This window comes from Rhipicephalus microplus, chromosome 5 (assembly GCF_043290135.1).
Source record: "Rhipicephalus microplus isolate Deutch F79 chromosome 5, USDA_Rmic, whole genome shotgun sequence".
In the NCBI taxonomy this organism is placed as follows: domain Eukaryota; kingdom Metazoa; phylum Arthropoda; class Arachnida; order Ixodida; family Ixodidae; genus Rhipicephalus; species Rhipicephalus microplus.
Genome location: NC_134704.1, coordinates 159,555,791 through 159,578,105, shown reverse-complemented (window position 1 = coordinate 159,578,105; position 22,315 = coordinate 159,555,791). Strand labels below are relative to the sequence as shown.

The following is a 22,315-nucleotide window of genomic DNA, read 5'->3' as shown; positions in this document are numbered from 1 at the left end:
TAGTATATATTGCATATTATATAGTAAAATGAGCATATTTGTCATGACCCTAATAACTTGCTCAATACTCCTCTTTTTTTATTGAAACAAGGCCTGTGCATATGATTCAAAGTGAGTGGAAACAAGCTTGAACAGTAGAAAGATTTGACTTTCAGTAGAATGCAAGTGATAACTTGTAAAATATGTGACATATTAGAGTGACTGAGAGAATATAAGCCAGTATAAAAAGCTTTTAAATGAAAAAAAATTATTAATCGATATGAGAATAACATGTTCATTTAACCTTAAAGGGGGCCTTCGTGGTGGTGCGGATTTTTTTAAATGGGTATTTTCACAAGTTAGCATCTTTTCGCTACAGTGAAACTATCTTTACAGGGTTACATGTAAATTTGAGTCTTTTTGGTTATTTCGAATACTGTAATATTCGTTCAAACATTCGCACAAGCCTACTGAAAACCTCTTTGGACCCTAATACAGCCGATTGGTGTCCCCAATTTGGCAGTTGGGCGATTCCCCAATTGGTTAATTGGGGAATGCTAATAGCACAACACGTGAACTGACGTATGTGTATATATATATAGATAGATATTGTAACGATGTTGAAGGATTTGGGGTGTATTAAAATGTATTTATTAAAGGGCGAACCTGTGCTCACAACTCAAAGGGACTATGGTCGTAGCACGTTACAGCAGAACACCAAAGATGTCTCCTTCTTCTACTTCTTCAAGAGGAGTCCCAAGCGTGTGGCGCACATCAGCCGGGGCCAGCTTGGTTCTCGTGCTATTATCATCGTCTCTGCGCTACACTAGATGGCGCGCATGTATGTCCCTGTGCGCACGTTGATGGGCGCGTTGTTTGAATGCAGGCACTATGTCGCGTCGTAATCCCCCTCCTCATACGCGTCGTCCCGATGCGTCAGGCAACAAATAGATTCGTGGTAGGCGTCACTGGTCTTCCGGTGATCTTTCATAGTAAGGCTTCATCCGGACTACATGTACAACCTCTGTAGGGTTGCGGCGTTTTGAGCTTCCGTGTATAGCGGATCTGACTTGGTGTGTTACATCGCTTACACGATGAAGTACTTTGTAAGGCCTGAAGTAGCGGCTAAAAAGTTTTTCAGAAAGTCCACGGCGACTCACTGGGGTCCATATTCATACTTAGTCACCTGGTTGAAAATGCGCTTTGGTACGGCGCTGACTGTACCGATAGGAGTCAACACGCTGTTGGTGGCGTATTCTGTATCTCACCATGTGTCGTGCTTCCTCGGCTCTTTGCAGGAAGTCGTCTAGGCCAGGTGGATTGCTGCTTTAATCATTCAGTGGTAACATCGCATCCAGTGGAGTGGTGACTGTTCGGCCTAATACAAGTTCAAATGCTGTCACTCGCGTTGTTTCTTGAACGGCTGTATTATATTGCTGCGACAGGTTCGCCACATTCAAGTAGCCCGCCACAATCATCGTGGCACCAGTACCAGCAAGACCCGGCTCGGCTGGCATGCGCCACGCGTTCGCACGTTCAACAACGAGGAAGAGGAAGATAGTCGGATCTGTGCCACTCGGCTACTCGAACTTGACGACCATAGTTTTTAGAATCGTGGGCACAAGTTCGCCCTAATAAAGACGCTTGTTTTCTTAACCTGTCGGCATCAGCATCGCTACATTTCTGGTGGAAGTGCTGGGTTATGAATCGAAGCCCCACGAGCTCAACACAGCGTAGCCCCGACGACCAGCGTATCAACCCCGTGGAAGTGACTCCTGTACACCAGAGGGCAAGTCGCCGTCTTCGAGGTGACTCACCTGAGTTCGGTCCTCTTCACTTCGCACCAAGGGGAATTCAAACGATGGATTCCACCACTATGACTAGCCAGGTAACACCGGCACAAGTGTTCATTAGCCAACCGCACCAGCCGCCAGTTTTCCACGGCGACTCGTACGAGGATGTTGAAGATTGGTTGGACCTGTTCGAGAGAGTAGCGAGCTTGAATGGATGGGACGAAAGAGAGAAGCTCCGTCGCGTATACTTCGCCCTGGAAGACTTCGCGAAGACATGGTTTGAGAACCATGAAACCTCGTTGTCTACCTGGGAGGTATTTCGACGACAAGCGGTGGCTACGTTCGCGAACATAGACCGGAAAGAAAAGGCGGAGGCAGCTCTTCAATCGAGGAACCAGCTAACGAACGAGAGTGCTGCTATGTACATTGAGGACATGGTCCGCCTGTTCAAGCGTGTGGATTACAACATGGCTGAGGATAAGAAGGTGCGCCATCTAATGCGCGGAGTGAAGCAAGAGCTGTTCGCTGTTCTCGTCCGCAACCCTCCGAGCACGGTTGTTGAGTTTTACTCGGAAGCGACGGCCATAGAAAAAACACTGGAACAGCGGGCTCGGCAGTACAACCGGAATCTTAACTGCGAATCTGCACAGGTATTCCCCGGAGGCGTGCGAAACGACGTTGAAGCCCTGCGAGAGCTAATTAGATCAGTTATCAGAAAAGAACTGAGCAGACTGCATATGCCCCAGACTTCAACTGCACTATCTGTTACGGACGTTGTTCGTGACGAACTGAGGCAGGTGATACGAGAGCCAGAGCGTGAGCTGCAGCCGGTTCGACCTATCCGAATATACTCTGAGGTTGTCAGACAACCCACGGTACACAGCAATGCAGCAGTTGCGATGGCAACGACTCCTCTCCCACCTGCGGCACGCAGCGCACCTCGTCCACGGGAACCGACAGCTACCTATCTGCCCCCAGGAGCACGTAGCACACATCACTATGTGGATCGTAGGCCCAGGAAAAGTGATGTCTGGCGTGATCACGAGCGCAGGCCTCTGTGTTTTCATTGTGGGGAAGCGGGTCATCTGTACAGATTCTGTCCTTACCGACAGGCTGGATTAAGAGGCTTCCCGTCATATGCACCGTGCCCCCGAAACAGCGAACGACCAGCGGAGATTGAGGAGTACTTGTCGACGCGCCAGAACTCGCCAACTCTACGCCAACACCGGTCACGGTCACCATCGCCTATGCGCTACCGGTCATCCAGCCCACGTACACCTTCAAGGCAGCCTGGTCATCGCTCTCCAAGTCCACACCCGGAAAACTGAAGCAAGCGACCTGTGGAGGTGAGGCCGCTGATAACGTCAGTTACGAAGATCCTCCAATTTGGTTTGAGGGTGATGACGGTGTATTTCCGGTAGATGGGTGCAGCAACGAAAACGTTACTTCAGATTTGCGGTTGAGAATGGAAGGATGGGAGCTGAATGCCTTAGTCGACACCGGTGCTGATTATTCAGTGATAAGTCACAAGATGGTGAAAAAGCTAAACAAAGTTGTGACACAGTGGAGTGGATCGCAGATACGCACGGCAGGCGGTCACATTATTACGCCCCTTGGCAGATGCACTGCAAGACTTGAAATACGGGGCTTTATTTACGTGGCCGATTTCATTGTGCTGCCAGAATGTTCAAGAGAACTCATTATAGGAATGGATTTTTTGCGAGCTAATGGCGCCGTAATTAACCTGCGTAGGTCCAGCGTGTAGTTTTCGACTGAACGAGCTATACCTGTGGAGGAATCTGAGGAACGACGCTTAACTGCTCTACGCGTTGTTCATGATGACGTAACTGTGCCGCCACGCTGCAGTATAATGGTGCTCGTAGAAAATGATGCATTGTACAACCGCGAAGGCATAGCGGATACAAATGTAGGACTGTTTTTGAACAAATGTGTCTGCGTAGCTAGGGGTCTTGTTCACTTGTCGAATGGTCGTGCAGATGTCCTACTCACAAATTTCTCCAATGAGCTTCAACACATCGCTCAAGGCACGGCTATCGCCTATTTACACGACTTCTGTATGGCGACCGAACTATGCAGCTTAACGACATCAACCACTCGACCAGTGGCCTGCAACATCGACACATCCGTGACCGTCAATCAGAGCCTTCCGGACAGTCAGAAGAAACAGATTTACGCCTTGGTAAAAGAATTCTCTGATTGCTTTTCAAGTACCTCGAAGGTCCAGCGCACGTCAATCACGAAACACAGAATTATAACGCAAGACGACACAAGGCCTATATGCCAGCATCCATATCGGGTGTCACAGAAAGAACGGGAAATTATCAAGAAGCAAGTGGAGGAGATGCTTTCTGATGATGTCATCCAGCCTTCGAATAGTCCATGGGCGTCTCCCGTAGTGCTCGTTAAGAAGAAAGACAACACACTTAGATTCTGCGTCGACTACAGAAAACTGAACAGTGTAACTAAACGAGATGTCTACCCCTTGCCACGTATCGACGATACACTAGATCGGTTGTGATCCGCAAAGTTTTTCTCCTCCTTAGATCTGAAAAGCGGATATTGGCAAATAGAGGTCGACGAACGGGACCGTGAAAAAACGGCATTCGTAACACCAGATGGCCTCTACGAATTCAAAGCGCTTCCATTCGGCCTCTGTTCCGCACCAGCGACGTTCCAGCGAATGATGGACACTGTCCTCGCCGGATTGAAATGGCAGTCATGCCTAGTGTATTTGGATGACGTGGTGGTATTCTCTGCAACGTTCGACAAACATCTAGAGCGACTACGCACAGTATTGGAGGCCATCCGGTCAGCGAAATTGACAATCAAACCCGAAAAATGCCACTTCGGCTTCGAAGAGCTGCGATTCCTTGGACATGTCATTAGTTCCGAGGGTGTTCGTCCCGATCCCGAAAAGACAGCCGCTGTTCAGAGGTTCCCTACACCCAGAGACAAAAAGTCAGTGCATCGATTTTCGGGTTTATGTGCCTATTATAGATGATTTGTGGAAAACTTCTCAAAGATTGCGGAACCTCTTACAAAACTGACAAAAGACGACGTGCCCTTCACGTGGGAAAGTGAACAACAGAAAGCTTTTGACGAATTAAGGAAACGACTACAGGGTTCACCAATACTTGCCCATTTTGATGAGACAGCCGACACGGAAGTCCATACCGATGCCAGCAATGTCGGCCTCGGCGCCATCCTTGTCCAGTGGCAAAATGGTCAAGAGAAAGTGTTAGCCTATGCCAGCCGCAAACTATCAAAAGCTGAGGCAAACTACTCTGCAACTGAAAAAGAGTGCCTCGCAGTCATCTGGGCCATAAACAAGTTTCGACCCTACCTTTATGGTAGACCGTTCAGAGCTGTCAGTGACCACCATGCTCTATGCTGGCTGGCAAATCTCAAGGACCCGTCAGGTCGACTAGCAAGATGGAGCCTTAGGCTGCAGGAGTATGATATTACGGTCGTGTACAAATCGGGAAGAAAACACAGCGATGCCGACTGCCTGTCACGCTCTCCCGTCGATCCAAGTGTACCTGAAGAGGAAGACTTCCCGTTTCTAGGCGTTGTCGACACATCCAAAATCGCTCAACTACAACGAGATGACCCGGATTTGCTGGCACTTATACAACACCTGCAGGGTCTCGACGTTCAAGTCCCTCGCATATTCTCCAGAGGGCTCTGTGCGTTCTGCCTTCGAGGAAGTGTCCTTTACAGGAGGAACTTCGAACCTAATGGTGAAATGTTTTTACTAGTCGTGCCCACAGCCATGCGAGAGGAAATTTTGCACGCATGCCACGACGAGCCAACATCTGGACACATGGGTGTGAGCCGAACATTCGCCAGGATTCGCCTGAAATACTATTGGCCTAAGTTGCTCGCATCAGTGCAGCGCTACGTGAAAACTTGTCGTCAATGTCAACGGCGCAAAACTCCACCAGTAAAACCAGCCGGCCTTCTCCAGCCAATAGATCCTCCAGATGCCCCATTCCAACAAGTCGGCATGGACTTCCTAGGACCTTTGCCGACATCGCGTGCAGGCAAGAAATGGATAGTCGTACCCACAGACTATCTCACCCGTTATGCTGAAACTGACTCTCTATACAGTGCGACAGCTGCCGAAGTCGCCAAGTTCTTTGTGAACAACATAGTGCTCAGACATGGTGCGCCCATCGTCGTTATTACGGATCGGGGCACAGCATTTACTGCAGACCTTATGCAATGTCTGATGCGCATGACAAATACCGATCACAGAAGAACAACGGCGTATCACCCTCAGTCAAATGGCTTAACCGAACGCCTCAACAGAACTTTGACCGACATGCTATCAATGTATGTTGATGTGGAACATAAACAGTGGGACGAAATATTACCCTACGTAACATTCGCATATAATACAGCCGTTCAAGAAACAACCCACGTTGCCCCTTTCGAACTAGTATTCGGCCGAAGAGTGACCACCCCGCTGGATGCCATGTTACCACTACAGGACGAAAGCAGCTATCCACCTGACTTAGATGACTTCTTGCAAAGAGCCGAAGAAGCACGGCAAATGGCAAGATACCGAATACGCCACCAACAGCACGTCGATTCTAGTCGCTACAACAAGCGACGCAGTGACACACTTTATCATCCCGGTGACAGTGTGGATATGGATACCAGTGCGCCGCCGCGGACTCTCTGAAAAGCTTCTTTGCCGATACTTCGGCCCTTATGAAGTACTCAACCGTATCAGCAACGTCACTTATGAAGTTAGATCCGCTGGACACGTGAGTTCAAGACGCCGCAATCCCACGGAAGTGGTCCACGTAGTCCGCATGAAGCCCTATCATGACAGATCGTAGAAAAACGAGTGAGAGTGCGCGTGTATCTTTTCACTGTCTTAAGCATCGGGACGATGCGTCTGAGGAGGGGGGCAATGCTGCGACAGGTTCGCCACATTCAAGTAGCCCGCCACAATCATCGTGGCACCAGTACCAGCAAGACCCGGCTCGGCTGGCATGCGCCACGCGTTCGCACGTTCAACAACGAGGAAGAGGAAGATAGTCGGATCTGTGCCACTCGGCTACTCGAACTTGACGACCATAGTTTTTAGAATCGTGGGCACAAGTTCGCCCTAATAAAGACGCTTGTTTTCTTAACCTGTCGGCGTCAGCATCGCTACAATATGCGAACATGATGTAGGGCAATATTTCATCCCACAGTTTATGTTGGACGTCGACATACATTGAAAGCATATCAGTCAGAGTTCTCTTCAGGCGCTTCGTTAGGCCATTTGTTTGAGGATGGTATGCTGTTGTTCTTCTCTGGTCTGTATGGGTCATTCGCATCAGACCTTTCATTAGGTATGCAGTAAAAGCTGGGCCACGATCTGTAATTACGATGCTGGGTGCACCATGTCTGAGGACCATGTTGTTGATGAAGAACTTGGCAACTTCAAGAGCTGTCGCACTGTACAGCGAGTCAGTCTCAGCGTAACAAGTGAGATAGTCCGTGGCTACGACTATCCACTTCTTGCGTGCAGTCGATATCGGAAACGGGCCTAGGAGATCTATACCGACTTCTTGGAATGGGGCGTGCGGTGGTTCTATTGGCTGGAAGAGGCCTGCAGGTTTCCTGGATGAAGTTTTGCATCTTTGACACTCACGGCAAGTTTTCACGTGGCGCTGAACTGGTGATAAAAACTTTGGCCAGTAGTATTTTAGGTGAATTCTGGCCAATGTAAGGCTGACACCCATGTGTCCACATGTTGGCTCATCATGACATGCGTGCAGAATCTCGTTTCTTAAAGGTGCAGGTACAACGAGTAAAAACTTGTCACCATGAGGCTTGAAGTTCCTCTTGTAAAGGACCCCTTCTCGAAGATAGAACGAAGGGAGCCCTCTGGATAAAGTGCGCGGGACTTTAACATTGAGTTCTTGGAGATGCTGTATAAACGGCAGCAAATTGTGGTCATTTTGTTGTTGTTGAGCGATTTTTGATGCCTGGACGACGCCTAGAAACGGGAAGTCTTCTTCCTCCGGCTCACTTGTGTCCACTGGTGCGCGTGACAGGCAGTCGGCATCGCTGTGCTTTTTCCCAGATTTGTATACCACAGTAACATCGTACTCTTGTAGCCTAAGGCTCTATCTTGCTAGTCGGCCAGAGGGATTCTTAAGATTCGCCAGCCAACACAGGCAATGGTGGTCACTGACTGCTCGTAATGGTCTATCGTAGAGGTACGGTCGAAATTTACTTATGGCCCAGATGACCGGGAGACACTCTTTTTCGGTTGCAGAGTAATTTGTCTCAGCTTTCGAAAGCTTGCAGCTGGCATATGCTAGCACTTTTTCTTGGCCATTTTGCCGCTGGACTAGAATGGCTCTGAGGCCGACGTTACTCGCATCGGTGGGAACTTCAGTTTCGGCGGTCTCATCGAAATGGGCGAGGATTGGAGAGACTTGCAGGTGTGTTCTTATCTCATCAAATGCTTCCTGTTGTTCACTTTCTCACATAAAGGGCACCTCGTCTTTTGTTAGATTAGTAAGTAGTTCAGCAATGTTCGAAAAATTTTTCACAAATCGCCAATAGTACGTGCATAAACCTAGGAAGCGACGTACTGACTTCTTGTCTTTGGGTGTCGGGAACTTCGCGATGGCAGCTGTCTTTTCGGGATCTGGCCGTATGCCGTCGGAGCTGACAACGTGTCCGAGGAATCAAAGCTCTTCAAAAGCGAAGTGGCATTTTTCTGGCTTGATGGTCAAGTCTACTGAACGAATGGCTTCTAATACTGTGCGGAGTCGCTCTAGATGTTTGTCCAATGTAGCGGAAAATACGACGTCATCCAAGTACACGAAGCAGGACTGCCATTTCAGTCCCGCGAGGACAGAGTCCATCATTCTCTGAAACGTCACTGGCGCTGTGCACTGGCCGAATGGAAGCGCTTTAAATTCGTAGAGGCCGTCTGGGGTTACGAATGCCGTCTTTTCACGGTCGCGCTTATCCACCTTAATTTGCCAATATCCGCTCTTGAGATCAAGGGAGGAGAAGTATTTCGCACTCTGTAGTCGATCGAGTGTATCATCAATACGCGGCAGAGGGTATACATCCCGTTTCGTTACGCTGTTCAGTTTCCGATAATCGACACAGAATCGAATGCTGTTATCTTTCTTTTTAACAAGCACTACGGGAGACTCCCATGGACTGCTGGAAGGCTGGATCACGTCATCTGAAAGCATCTCCTCCACTTGTTTCTTGATGACGTCTCTTTCCTTTTGCGATACTCGATATGGGTGTTGGTAAATCAGTCTCGTGGCTTCTTCTGTTATAATCCTGTGTTTTGCAATAGCCGTGCGTCGCACCTTAGAGGACATTGAAAAGCAGTCCGAAAATTCTTTTATAAAGGTGAACAATCGTTTCTTTTGATATTCTGGGAGCCTATGGTTGACGTTCACTGATGCGTCAACATTGCAGGTGTCTTGTGGAGTGGTTAATGTTGTCGCTAAACTGCATAGTTCAGTCGCCATGCAGAACTCATGGAAATAGGCGATAGCCATACCTTGCGCGATGTGCTGACATTCATTCCCAAAATTCGTAAGGAGGATAACCAAGCGGCCATTCCTTAAGTGAACAACACCCCTCGCTACGCAAATTCTCTTGTTTAAAAAGAGCTCTACGTTTCCATCCGCTATTCCTTCGTGGTCACAAAATGCCTTATTTTCTACAAGCACTATTACACTACAACGTGGTGGCACTGTGACGTCATCATCAACAACGCACAGAGCAGCAAGACGTTGCTTTTCTGATTCCTCCACCGACATAGCTTGTTCGGTCGAAAATGTTACACTGGATCTGCGCAGAATAATTATGGCTCCATTGGCTTGCAGAAAATCCATTCTTAGTATAAGCTCTCTTGAACAGTCCGGCAGTACGATGAAGTCGGCAACGTAAGTAAAGCCCCTTATTTCGAGCCTTGAGGTGTATCTGCCAAGCGGTGTAATAGTGTGGCCACCTGCCGTGCGTATCTGTGCCCCACTCCATTTCGTCACAACCTTTTTCAGTTTCTTTGCCAATTTGTGACTTATTACTGAATAATCAGCGCCAGTGTCAACTAAAGCATTTAGCTCGTATTCGTCTATTTTCAACCGCAAATCTGAAGTAATCTTCACACTGCTGCGCTTATCCTCTGTAAACATAGCATCGTCACCTTGAAACCGTAATGGAGGATCTTCGCAACTGTAGTTATCAGCGGCCTCATCTCCATAGGTCGCTTGCTTCAGTTTTCTGGGTGTGGGCTTGTAGAACGATGCCCAGATCGTGCGGAAGAAGCGCGCGGGCTGGGTGATCGGTAACGCCTGGGCAACGGCGATCTTGGCTTATGTTGGCGTGGAGTGAGTGGGCTCTGGCGCGTGGACAAGTACTCTTCGATCTCCGTTGGCCTTGGCCGTTCACCGTTTCGAGGGCACGTGCGTACAGCGGAAAGCCCCTTAATCCTGCCTGTCGGTAAGGGCTGAACCTATACAGGTGACCTGCTTCCCCACAATGGAAACACAAAGGCCTGCGCTCATGGTCACGCCAGATGTCACTTTTCCGGGGCCTTTGATCCATGTAGCGAGCTACACCACGTGCTCGTGGCAGGTAGGTAGCCGTCAGTTCCAGTGGACGAGGTGCGCTGCGTACCGTCTGTGGGCAAGGAGAGGCCATCGCAACTGCTGCATTGATGTGCGCCGCGGGTTGTCTGAGTATTTCAGAGTATGTTGGGATGTGTTGGATCGGCTGTGGTGCACGCTCCGGATCACGTATTATCTGCCTCAGTTCATCTCGTGCTACGTCGACGACAGACAGTGTTGCTGTAGTGTGAGGTGCTTGCAACTTGCTGAGCTCTTCCCTGATCACCGACCTGATGAGTTCTTGCAGGGCATCCATGTCACTTCGTTGGCCTCCAGAGAAGGTATTGGCAGGTGCGTAGTCTATGTCTCGATTGTACTGTCGAGCCCGCTGTTCTAGCGTTCTCTCGATGGCTGTTGCTTCCGTATGAAACTCCGCAACTTTTCGTGGTGGGTTGCGGACGAGAACAGCGAATAGCTCTTGCTTCACCCCACGCATGAGGTGGCGTAGCTTCTTATCTTCAGTCATATGGGAATCTGCGCGCTTGAACAGGTGGATCATGTCCTCGATATACATTGTGACACTTTCGTTGGTGAGTGGGTTTCTGGATTCGAGCGCAGCCTGTGCCTTTTCTTTGCGATCCCCGCTGGCATAAGTCACCAGAGCTTGTCGCTGAAATTCATCCCAGGTCATAAAGGTTTCATGGTTCTCATACCATGTCTTTGCGAAGTCCTCCAAAGCAAACTATACGCGGCGGAGCTTCTCTCACTCGTCCCAACCGTTCAAACTTGCCACTCTCTCAAAGAGATTCAGCCAATCTTCTACGTCTTCATACGAGTCGCCATGAAATACTGGTGGCTGGTGAGGCTGATTTATCACCACTTGGGCCGGTGTTACATGACTTGTCATGGTGGTGGCGTCCATTGACTGAGTTCCCCTTGGCGTGAAATGGAGTGGACTGAATTCTGGTGAATCACCTCGAGGACGGCGACTGGTCCTCTGATGCACAGGTGTCAGCTCCCCAGGATCAGCTCGCTGGTGGTCGCGGCTACGCTGTCTTGCGTTCGTAGGGCTTTGATTCATTACTCAGCACGTTCACCAGAAATGTAACAATGTTGAAGGACTCTGGGTGTAATAAAACGTACTTATTAAAGGGCGAGCCTGTGCCCACAACTCAAAGGGACTATGGTCGTAGCACGTTACAGCGGAACACACCAAAGATGTCTCCTTCTTCTACTTCTTCAAGAGGAGTCCCAAGCACGTGGCGCACATCAGCCGGGGCCAGCTGGGTTCTCGTGCTATCATCATCGTCCTTGCGCAACACTAGACGGCACGCATGTATGTCCCTGTGTGCGCGATGATGGGCGCGTTATTTGAATGCAGGCACACATATATGTATATATATATATATATATATATATATATATATATATATATATATCTTATGACGACTCGGTTGTAGCGAGGTTTATTGGCCGTGAACTCGGGAACGAACAAGCGCAACGGACCCGACAAAGAAGCGCTCGTGCCAAGCAGATGATGATTGTCAGCCAGAACATATGATGATGATTGACTGCTGTTCAAATGAGGATGAAGCGCATAATAGATGCCTACACTGATTCCCCCCCCGTGGAAGCGGCCAGCCTGGCCGCTGCGGGCGGGTAGTCAAGGTGACGAGGAACGCCGTGTGAAAAGCTTCATGCGGGAAACGTGTACAATTTCGGTGCTGCGGTAACGGCGGTCAGTTGGCACGACAAGAGGCGTCACACGATAGTTGACAGGTGAAGTCTGCTCTAAAACAACATATGGGCCGATGAATCGAGGCTGGAACTTGTCGCAGAGACCAGGTGTGCGAATTGGTGTCAATAGCAGCACCTCGTCACCCGGTCGGAATGATACCACACGATGAGAGGTGTCGTAGACGGCCTTCCTTGCTTGTTGCGTAGCTTCCGTGTTCATACGAGCGCGCTGGCGGCACTGGGCAAGGCGAGAAATATATTCTTCGCAAGAAGATGGTGATGTAGGGCCATTGCTTGTGAAGAAGGAAACATCGATAAAGAAAGTAGGTGAACGTCCGTAAACGAGATAAAATGGTGAGTAGCCTGTTGTGCGCTGAACAGCGGTGTTGTAGGCGAAAGTGAGGAACGGTAGAAGTTTATCCCAGTTTCTGTGATCCGGTTGAATGTATACGGCGATCATGTCGGCAAGGGTTCGATGAAATCTCTCGGTCAGACCATTTGTTTGAGGATGGTAGCTAGACGCCATCTTGTGTGTGGTACCAGAAACGCGAAGAACTTCACCTAAAAGCTGTGATAAGAACACCTTTCCACGGTCACTCAGAAGTACACGAGGTGCACCATGACGTAGAATTATGGCCTGAAGGACGAAGTCAGCAACTTCCGATGCTGAACCAGTAGCTACTGAAGTTGTCTCGGCGTAGCGTGTCATATGGTCTACGGCGGTGACTATCCATCTATTTCCAGCACCAGTAACAGGAAGGGGTCCATAAAGATCGACACCGACGACCTCGAAAGGTGTTGTAGGGCACGTCATTGGCTGTAACTGACCAGCTGGGGGAGATGTCGGAAGTTTGCGAAGTTGGCATGGAGAGCAGGAACCAACGTACTTTGCTACGCTGGTAGAAATCCCAGGCCAATAAAAGCGGCTTCGAATGCGGTCGTAGGTTTTTTGAAAGCCTAGGTGGCCAGCAGTTAAATCGTCATGAAAGGCGTTAAGTACATGATGTTGAAGAGCGCGTGGCAGAACAGGTACCCAGCGTGTGCCGTCAGGATGATATATGTGACGATACAGCACACCGTCCTGAAACTTGAAGTGCTCGAGTTGTCGACGAAGGCGTGCATTGGGTGGACGCGTAGCTCCTGAAAGGTGGTCTATAATGCGCCGACAATACGGGTCAGCCTGCTGGTGAGAACTGAAGGGTTGTTCATCGTCGATTGGCGGTTGGTACAGCGAGGCGAGCAAGGCAACAGAAGTGGGAGTCACGTCCGCACTGGTGTCGTTGGAGGTGGCAGCTGGAGTGTCGAACGACGCTGTAGGTAGTGGGCAACGAGAAAGAGCGTCGGCGTCTTGATGTTTTTTGCCCGATTTATAAATAATCTCAAACTGATACTCCTGCAGGCGTAAAATCCAACGACCCAAGCGTCCGGACAAGTTCTTGATTGTAGAAAGCCAGCATAAGGCGTGGTGGTCCGTTACGATGGTGAATTGACGGCCGTACAGATAAGGACGGAACTTTTGTATGGACCAAACTACAGCGAGGCACTCCTGCTCAGTGATGGTATAGTTTTTTTCGGTAGAAGTTAGCACTCGGCTAGCATATGCGATGACCCTTTCCCGTCCAGAGTTATCGCGTTGGAGGAGAACAGCACCTATACCACAGCCGCTGGCGTCGGTATGCAGGAGTGTTGGGGCGGTGTCATCAAAATGGCAGAGTACAGGCTCTGACGTCAAAGCTTTCTTCAATAGGTGAAACGCCGACTGACATTCCTCGGACCACACAAAGGGTGCATTAGATGCAAGTAGTTTGTGAAGTGGCACAGCTATTGAAGCGAAATTTTGTATGAAGCGACGAAAATATGATGCGAGGCCAAGAAAACTTCGCAAATCCTTAAGTCTTGTGGGGCATGGAAATCGAAGGACGGCAGCGATCTTTTCGGGGTCAGGGCGAATACCGTCCTTGCTGACGACATGACCGAGAACCTTGATGGATTTGGTGGCGAAACGGCACTTCTTAGTGTTGAGCTGCAGACCCGCACCGGCGAGGCATGTTAGGACGTCATCCAAGCGGCTCAGGTGCTGAGAAAACGTTGATGAAAAGATGATAATGTCATCAAGGTAGCAGAGACACGTCTTCCATTTCAGACCACGCAGGACGGTGTCGATCATGCGTTCAAACGTCGCGGGCGCATTGCAGAGCCCGAAAGGCATCACGTTAAATTCGTATAGGCCATCGGGGGTTGCAAATGCCGTTTTTTCTTTGTCGTCATCGTGCATGGAAATTTGCCAATATCCCGAACGCAAATCAAGGCTTGAAAAGTATTCGGCGCCTTGCAGTGAATCAAGGGCGTCGTCGATGCGTGGCATGGGGTATACGTCCTTGCGTGTGATGTTGTTAAGTGCCCGGTAATCAACGCAAAAGCGCACGGAGCCATCTTTTTTCCGTACCAAAACAACAGGGGATGACCAAGGGCTAGTTGATGGACGAATTATTTCTCGTTGGAGCATGTCAGCGACGTTTTCCTCGATGATTTTTCGCTCAGCGAGAGACACGGGGTACGGGCGGCGATGTACAATAGATGTTCCCTCCGTCTGAATGCGATGCGCTGCAGTGGTAGTTCGGCCCAACGTTGAGGAGCAGGTGTCGAAAGAATCGGCGTGTTTCGTTAATAACGCAAGCAACTGCTGCGCCTGCATAGCTGTTAAGTCATCACTGATAAGAGCTGTGAAGGGAGAGGATGAGGCAGGCTTACTCATAGAACGGTCGTTGGTAGAGGCAGGGTTAAGTGGCGTGACGCTGACAGGCTCAGCATCCACAACACAGGCTACTGCAGTGCCCTCTGGCAGGAGAACTTTCTCTGGCGTTTCATTCGTAGCAATGACGAGCGCGGAGCCATGGTGAAAGCGTATGACACCTGATGCAAGGGCTATGCCTTTTGCGACGCAAGTCGACGAAGGGGACACCAAGACGTCACCGTGGTCGATGTCCTTAGAAATCAGGGTCACAATTCGTTCTTGGTGTGGCGGTAGTTCGAGATCTTCGCGAGCGAACAGGCGTAGAGGCTTGTAGACGCCTTCGTCGAACATGGAGTCCGTATTAGTTAGGTGCAGAATCCGTTCACCACAACATATAGCGGCTGAAGAAGAAGATAGGAAGTCCCACCCTAGAATCAGCTGGTGAGAGCACCGGGTAAGCACAGTGAACTCGATGTAATGCAAAATGTCATCAATAAACACACGAGCAGTACAAAGAGCAAAAGGGCGGATAGCGTTCCCCTGGGCTTCGACTAGATTGGGTCCATTATAAGGTGTCATTACTTTCTTCAGGCGTTTGCACAAATCATACCTAATCACAGAAACTGTAGCACCGGTGTCCACCAAAGCGTCCACGAGAACTCCTTCCACCGTAACAGAAACCATGTTGAACGGGCGTGCTGGAGGAATATGAGTCCTACTGTTACATGCAGTTTCTCCTCCGAAAACTGCATCATTTAGTTTTCCGACCGGTTATCAGTAGTAAACGAGGCTGGCCGAAGAGGAGAGGAGGAGCGACGGAAGGGCGAAGGTGATCGGCGTCGGCTTGAACGGTAAGTGTTCCGCGTCTCAGTCGACGCGGGCGGAGATGGAGACCGCTGCTGTCCAGATGAATAACTCCGAGCGTAAGAGTCCCCTCTGGAAAAGTCCCGTTCGCGCATGTCGTACCCGCGACGCTCGTCCTGCTGGCGCTTGCGGCAGAAGCGCGATATATGGCCACGATATCCACAGTAAAAGCATGTTGGGCGAGACGGGCGCCAAGGCGGGTAGTAGAGGGCGTTCGGCACACCGGGAGATAGCGCACTCAAGTGGACTGACGGAGGTTCGGGTGGGATTGGCCGGAAGTGGACCGGTAGTGCAGCAGCAACCGGCGTGAATGATGGCAGCGGTGAAGTAGAGTTTACGTTGCGAGGAGGCGCGGCCGCAACTTGCGCGTACGTTGGAGGGCTAGACGGAGGTGGCTGGACGTAGGCTGGACCGGTGAATGATGTTAGTTCCTCCCTTACGATGTCACGGAGGGCCATGCTTGAAGGCTGTGTGACAGATGGAGAAGGTTTTGAGATACCCATTGATTGAAGTTCTTCTCGTATGATCTCCCGTATCATGTCACGCAGGTCCCGGTCTGCGGTACGGTGTTCACTATTGCCCGACTGAAGGCGAACAGAATCAAGTTCGTCGAGACGCTGACACGTAGAGACGACGTCCGTGACAGTAGAAGGATTCTGGGCAACAAGGGCATTGTAGGCAATGCTTCCGATGCCCTTCAGGATGTGGCGCAGTTTGTCCGACTCGGACATCGAAGAATTGACGCGCCGGCAAAGCGCAAGGACATCCTCGATATAAGATGTGTATGACTCGCCGGGATGTTGTTGGCGAGTATCTAGGGCCCTCCTCGCTAGAGCAGATCGAACGGCTGGTGTGCCGAATACTTGGCGAAGCTGCTGCTTGAAGGCAGGCCAGTCGGTGAGGTCGATCTCATGGTTCAAGAACCATGTCTTGGCAACGCCCGTGAGATAAAGTGATACTCGGCGGAGCTTGTTAGAGTCGTCCCAGTGATTAGTTGCGCTGACCCGCTCGTCGTTATCGAGCCAGTCCTCCACATCTTCGCCGCGGAGACCAGCGAAGATCGGAGGGTCACGCTGGTGGTTTACGATGTAAAGAGGAGGGGCTTGCGGCGCAGTGACGGCTTGCGGCGCAGAGACGGCTTGCGGCGCAGAGACGGGAGCCGAAAGGGCATCCACCCACTCACTCTGAGACATGTTGGCGGACTGAGGGTCCAAGCGGCGGCCTGAACGGAGCTCCAGCGAGTAGGCGTTGTAAGTAGAGGTACTGGGAACGTCAATCCACCTCCACCACGTATGACGACTCGGTTGTAGCGAGGTTTATTGGCCGTGAACTCGGGAACGAACAAGCGCAACGGACCCGACAAAGAAGCGCTCGTGCCAAGCAGATGATGATTGTCAGCCAGAACATATGATGATGATTGACTGCTGTTCAAATGAGGATGAAGCGCATAATAGATGCCTACAATATATATATATATATATATACACAGTTGAACTTACATGTAACAAATTATTGCTCAATAGATTAAACCTGAGATCCTTTTGAATATGTTATCAATATATAAAACATTCTATGTATTTAATTACCTATATATAGAACTCTTTTGTGATCCCAGATTTGATACATCCAGGTTCCGCTCTGTGATGGAATAAATCATACTGAAACAACTTAAACACCCTGATAACCGTCACATAGTGCTATGCATACCACAGTGCAATGGCTGTGTATGAAGATTTGCCAGAATTTTTTTCAGTAACATTAAAAGGTTAATTGTTACACACGCAGGCCGCCATTTGGAGGGCATCCACTTTGCCATGAGCTTCCTGGAGACGTGGCAAAAGAAGCAGATGGGCAACGACATCGACCACATGGCACTGTCGGCTCGCAACAAGGATGTCATTGTCATCGGAGGAGGCGACACGGGCGTCGATTGCATCGCGACCTCACTGCGACAGGTCAGCATGGCCGCACCACCGATCTGATTGTGGCATAGCACATACTGCTGCACACATCTCAAAATGAAATTTGACAATCCAATATTTCCCAAATCTGCTACGCACTCTGGGCTCTGTTAGGGTGCATGCGCATGGCCATCGTAGCTCTTGTAGCTGCACATATTTGCTGTACATGTGTTCTCAGAACAGACAATACCCACCTTGAATTACACATTTCTGGGGCTAGTCGGTTCCTGTTCAATGAAAAATTCACCGAAAGAATGGCTGTATTATGCAATGAAATTACTCGGAAAGGAGTATGTTAGGGGGAGCACAAATATTAGGCGGCTCCTCTAAACCCTTTTCTTGTCATTTCATTGCACAAAACAGCTTTACTTTCTGCAGATTTTTCTAAATATGTGTCAATGACACTGATGCTTAATGGATGCCATAAATACCCTTTCGGCATTTTGCTTGGCCGAGGATCAAGTGGTGCCACTTGGTAATAAGCTTTCATCTTCATCACGTTTTAACTCTTAAATACCACTTGTGTGTTAATTATACATAACATTGTTGACAGAGGTGCAACAACTGCCTCAATATCATAGCCAGAACGTTTGGAAGTCTTCATGCTCGCGATGACATCTTTTTTTTTTTTGATGGTCGTCATTTTGCAGGGTGCGCGGAGCATTGTGACCTTTGAGATCCTGCCTAAGCCCCCTCCGCAGCGTGGGGAGGGCAACCCATGGCCCCAGTGGCCCCGCATCATGCGCGTGGACTACGGCCATGAGGAGGTCCGCCTCAAGTACAAACAGGACCCTCGACACTACAGAATCCTCAGCAAGGTCGGAAGGCTTACTCTCCACACTGCTGGAGTGCTAATACGAATATATCTCAATGTGACTAAATTCTCTAAAATTAAATTGCTCGTTGGCAAGCTATTTGACTATTACTTCTTTACTACTCTGTTTCAATACTTCTAACAATGCTTGCTTTAAACTTAATTTGAACATCAAATATTGGTGTAACTTTGTTAATCATAATTAGCGTCATTGGGCGTTATGTCGTGCAAGTAGCTCCTGCCTCTTCAAGTAATCCAGCTAATGCTGCAAAATTGTAATAGCTACCCCATTAAGACCTTTAAGGTGCTCATTATTTTTAGTACTAAAATTAAGTTGTACATGCATTGAAGCCCATGTACATGCATTACACTGGACTGTGAAAGCATTAAGCACTGAAATAAACATTGACAGAAAGAAAATAATTAGAGTCAAACTCCACTGCAACGAAACTGAAGGGGCGCGAAAAAATTTCGTTGAAGCGAAAATTTCATTGTAGTGAAATCGAAAAAATATAGTCGATTTGAACTAGCTAAACAAAGAAACCTTTATTCTCAAAATTCAAAAAGTGTGTGCTGCTTTTTATTCCATACCAGCTGCGTCACATGATTCTCACCCATGCATAGCCAGGCCATGGTGAAAAGCACACTGAAACAATGACCACAACCGCCTTCGTGAGCGAACTAAACAGTTGCATTACCACGTTAACACCAGCAGCTGTCCGCCGTCAAAACGGCGAGATGGCAGCAGGTTGTCATGGAGCGGTGACTTTTGCCTTATTTTATGCCATTCTTATCATTCATCACTCTCGGCTTGCTGATTTTGTTGATAAGGCAGACGAACAGCTGCTCTGATTGGCACTGGTCAAGCGAGAAGAAAATGATGAGCATTGGAATCGGCAGAGGCATCGTTCCGCAGATGCACCCAGCAGTTGCGCGTAGGAAACCATGAACTAAGCAACTGAGCTGCAGCTTCGGGCCGTCTGCGGCTATACAGTAAACCCACTCTTTAACAATTTTATGCATTTTCAGAACCTGAAAATACGTCGATGAAGTCTAAAACAGGCGTTAGCACCATCCTAAACCACTGCTGTGCAGCAAGCTTGGGCACCGCCATTGCTCCATAGTGACGGCAATGAGGCTGCCCTGATTTTACCAGTGACAAAAGCAGGGTAGTTTCATTGCCATTGCTATCGAGCAATGTCGGCGTCCATGCTTGCTGAATAGCGGTGGTTTTTGGTGGTGCCAACGCATGTTTTAGACTTCGTCGACATTTTTCAAGTTCTGAAAATGCATCAAAATGTTAGATTGGGTTTACTGTATAGCAATAAATATCTGAGCCTGGAATCGCATCGTGAAATTTGGTTGAAGTGGGACGGCGCAAGGAAAAGTGTTCGTTGTGGTGACAATATGTATGCATTGACTCCCATAGGCTGCTGACGGGGAACCGTGAATTTTTCGTTGAAGCGGAAATTTCGTTAAACCGGTGTTCGTTGTAGCGGGGTTCGACTGTATAATTGCTTGAATTGAGACTCCTCTTGTATCACATTGCAAGGCTAATGGGTGATAATACTATGCCTTCATCATCAGTGCATTGCTCCTTAGTGAGGTCTAACATCTACAGGAAATGTATGTTTTCTAAATGACAGTGTTCTTGCAATGCAGTGACACATACAAGAACTGTATACAATGATGTTTGACACTTGACATGATGAAACTGGCTCAGTGAAAAGAAGTATGATAAAATAAGTTTATGAAAGACAATACAGGTTTAATGGCTAATCAGCAAGTTCTGATTAGACAGAAAAAAATGAATTTGCTTTTATTGTGATTTTAATCAATGCAATGACTTTCAGTTTTGTACATTATTGCTCAATCATGTAGGTCATGTTTGGATGTGAAGTATGAAGTGTTTGGATTTAGTGTGTCACTTGATTTGTACCATGACTGCTTCCTTGAATGTATTAATTTTTGATACACTCATACCACATAATAAAGTGGCACCTTATAAAAAAATAAGTTTTTTATATTGAAAAATTTGTTACAACTGTTATTCTAACACTGTATTTATTGCAAGACTATTTTTCGTTTACTTCTTTATAAACGATATTCCATTATATCCGTGTTTGTTATATTGAGGTTCGGGATACAACATCACTAAGTCAACAAGTCAAACCCTTCAAAAGTGTATGACGTGAACATCGATGTGTCTGCAGTCAGTGTTGAAGGAGCAACAACTCGCCTTGCAGGAATTCCTGGACAATGGCCAGGGCCATGTGTCGGGCATCCGGACAGTGCAGGTCGAGTGGAAGAAGGACGCCACGGGCCGCTGGAACATGAAGGAGCTGCCAGACACCTCCAAAGTCTTCAAGGTCACTTACTTTCAATAGACTTTGCCTGATATTACGATGTGTAAACGATTTCTCACTGACTTACAGTTACTACTCTTTTCTTTGATAAAATAACTCTTCCAGGAGCTCACGGATCGTTTCTTTTATACTACTAGCTAGCATCTTGACCAAGTGAAATATGCGATATAACCGTTATGTCCAGCTTCTGACAATTTTGCACAAGTACTGAAGAAATTGGACCTTGATATTTTTTTCTTTTTATGAATAATAAGTCAGTAATAGGAATAATAATGAGGAATGAAGTTTTTACAGAATCATTTATTGGTGCAAACTGATTAAATGTTTGTTTGATTTAACTGTTTTTTTTTGTGTCTGTGCAGGCTGACCTTGTGCTCCTGGCCATGGGGTTCCTGGGTCCCGAGAAGTACCTCATTGATGAACTGAGTCTGGAGCAAGACCCACGGTGCAACATCCGCACCACAGCCAACTCGTACCACACATCGGTGCCACGAGTTTATGCTGCTGGGGGTGTGTTCACGTTTCCAATTGCTTTTACTTTGCAATCTCACCTACAAATGGGACATCGCTTAAACGAAGCCATTGCGTAGTGTTACAGGGAAGCTAAGGAAGAGCAATGGAACACAAGGTCATGAGTTCGATGCTTAGTTTAGAGAACTATGCACGGTTGGTGGACTTACACTGACATGACAAAGGTTTGAGAAGTATTAAAAACTGGGTGCTTGCGTTTCATGTTTCCTTTTCTTCATGTGCATTAATCTTATCTTGTGGCTTCGTTTCAGTAATATGAATTCATACTAACTTGCCCAGTAGTCGGTTCTTCTAAACTGGGTGAGGTTACAGAAGAATGCTAGTTACACTAAAATCACAATTGAAAAAGCTTCACAGTGCTCTTTTACCAATACAAATTGCTCACAACAATAATGCTGTTATGTTGCAGTGCCAATGAGCACTGCTGTTCTTGTTGATGTAGTGTTCATACAAGAATTCAATTTCAAATGCTGTCATTGTTGCATTGTATGCAGACTGTCGCCGAGGTCAATCCCTTGTGGTGCATGCCATCAATGAGGGCCGCCAAGCTGCTCGTCAGATTGACCTTGACCTGGCTGGAAAAAGCCTGCTTGCGGGTCCGGGAGGCATCATTCCTTTCTCGTACGAGCTCGCTGTTGGCTCGTAAGCAGCCGCATCCAGGGCCGCAGTATTCACTCGGACTGTCGTACGTTTTCGTTCTACAGCTAACCCGCCTGGGTTAGCCGCCTAGGTAGTGTGTGCACCAGAGCATTCTCGAGATGCCCTTGACAGAGCCACGCTGTGTGTGAGGTCGGTGGAAAAGGCCGAGACTTGCCTCTCGTGCAAGCTTGCCACTCCTTGCTAAGCGATGGCCTCCATTGTATCCTAAGCCGTCACTCCTACTGTTGTACGTTGTTATTCAGTTCATGACGGCAATGCCACCGA

The 22,315-nt window shown here is 48.4% G+C and overlaps 1 protein-coding gene across 2 annotated transcripts in view; it reads left to right on the top strand.

Moving 5' to 3' along the window:
• Positions 1–22,099, top strand: part of LOC119174150 (uncharacterized) — a 278,504-nt gene extending 256,405 nt beyond the window's left edge. For both annotated transcript variants that reach the window (XM_075896136.1, XM_037424972.2), the window contains 5 exons: positions 17,505–17,674; positions 18,331–18,498; positions 20,741–20,863; positions 21,223–21,370; positions 21,886–22,099. In XM_075896136.1, coding sequence (XP_075752251.1) covers positions 17,505–17,674; positions 18,331–18,498; positions 20,741–20,863; positions 21,223–21,370; positions 21,886–22,037 — 761 coding nt within the window. In that variant the 3' untranslated portion in view covers positions 22,038–22,099. The remainder of the gene's footprint in view (positions 1–17,504; positions 17,675–18,330; positions 18,499–20,740; positions 20,864–21,222; positions 21,371–21,885) is intronic.
• The last annotated feature ends 216 nt before the right edge of the window (positions 22,100–22,315 follow it).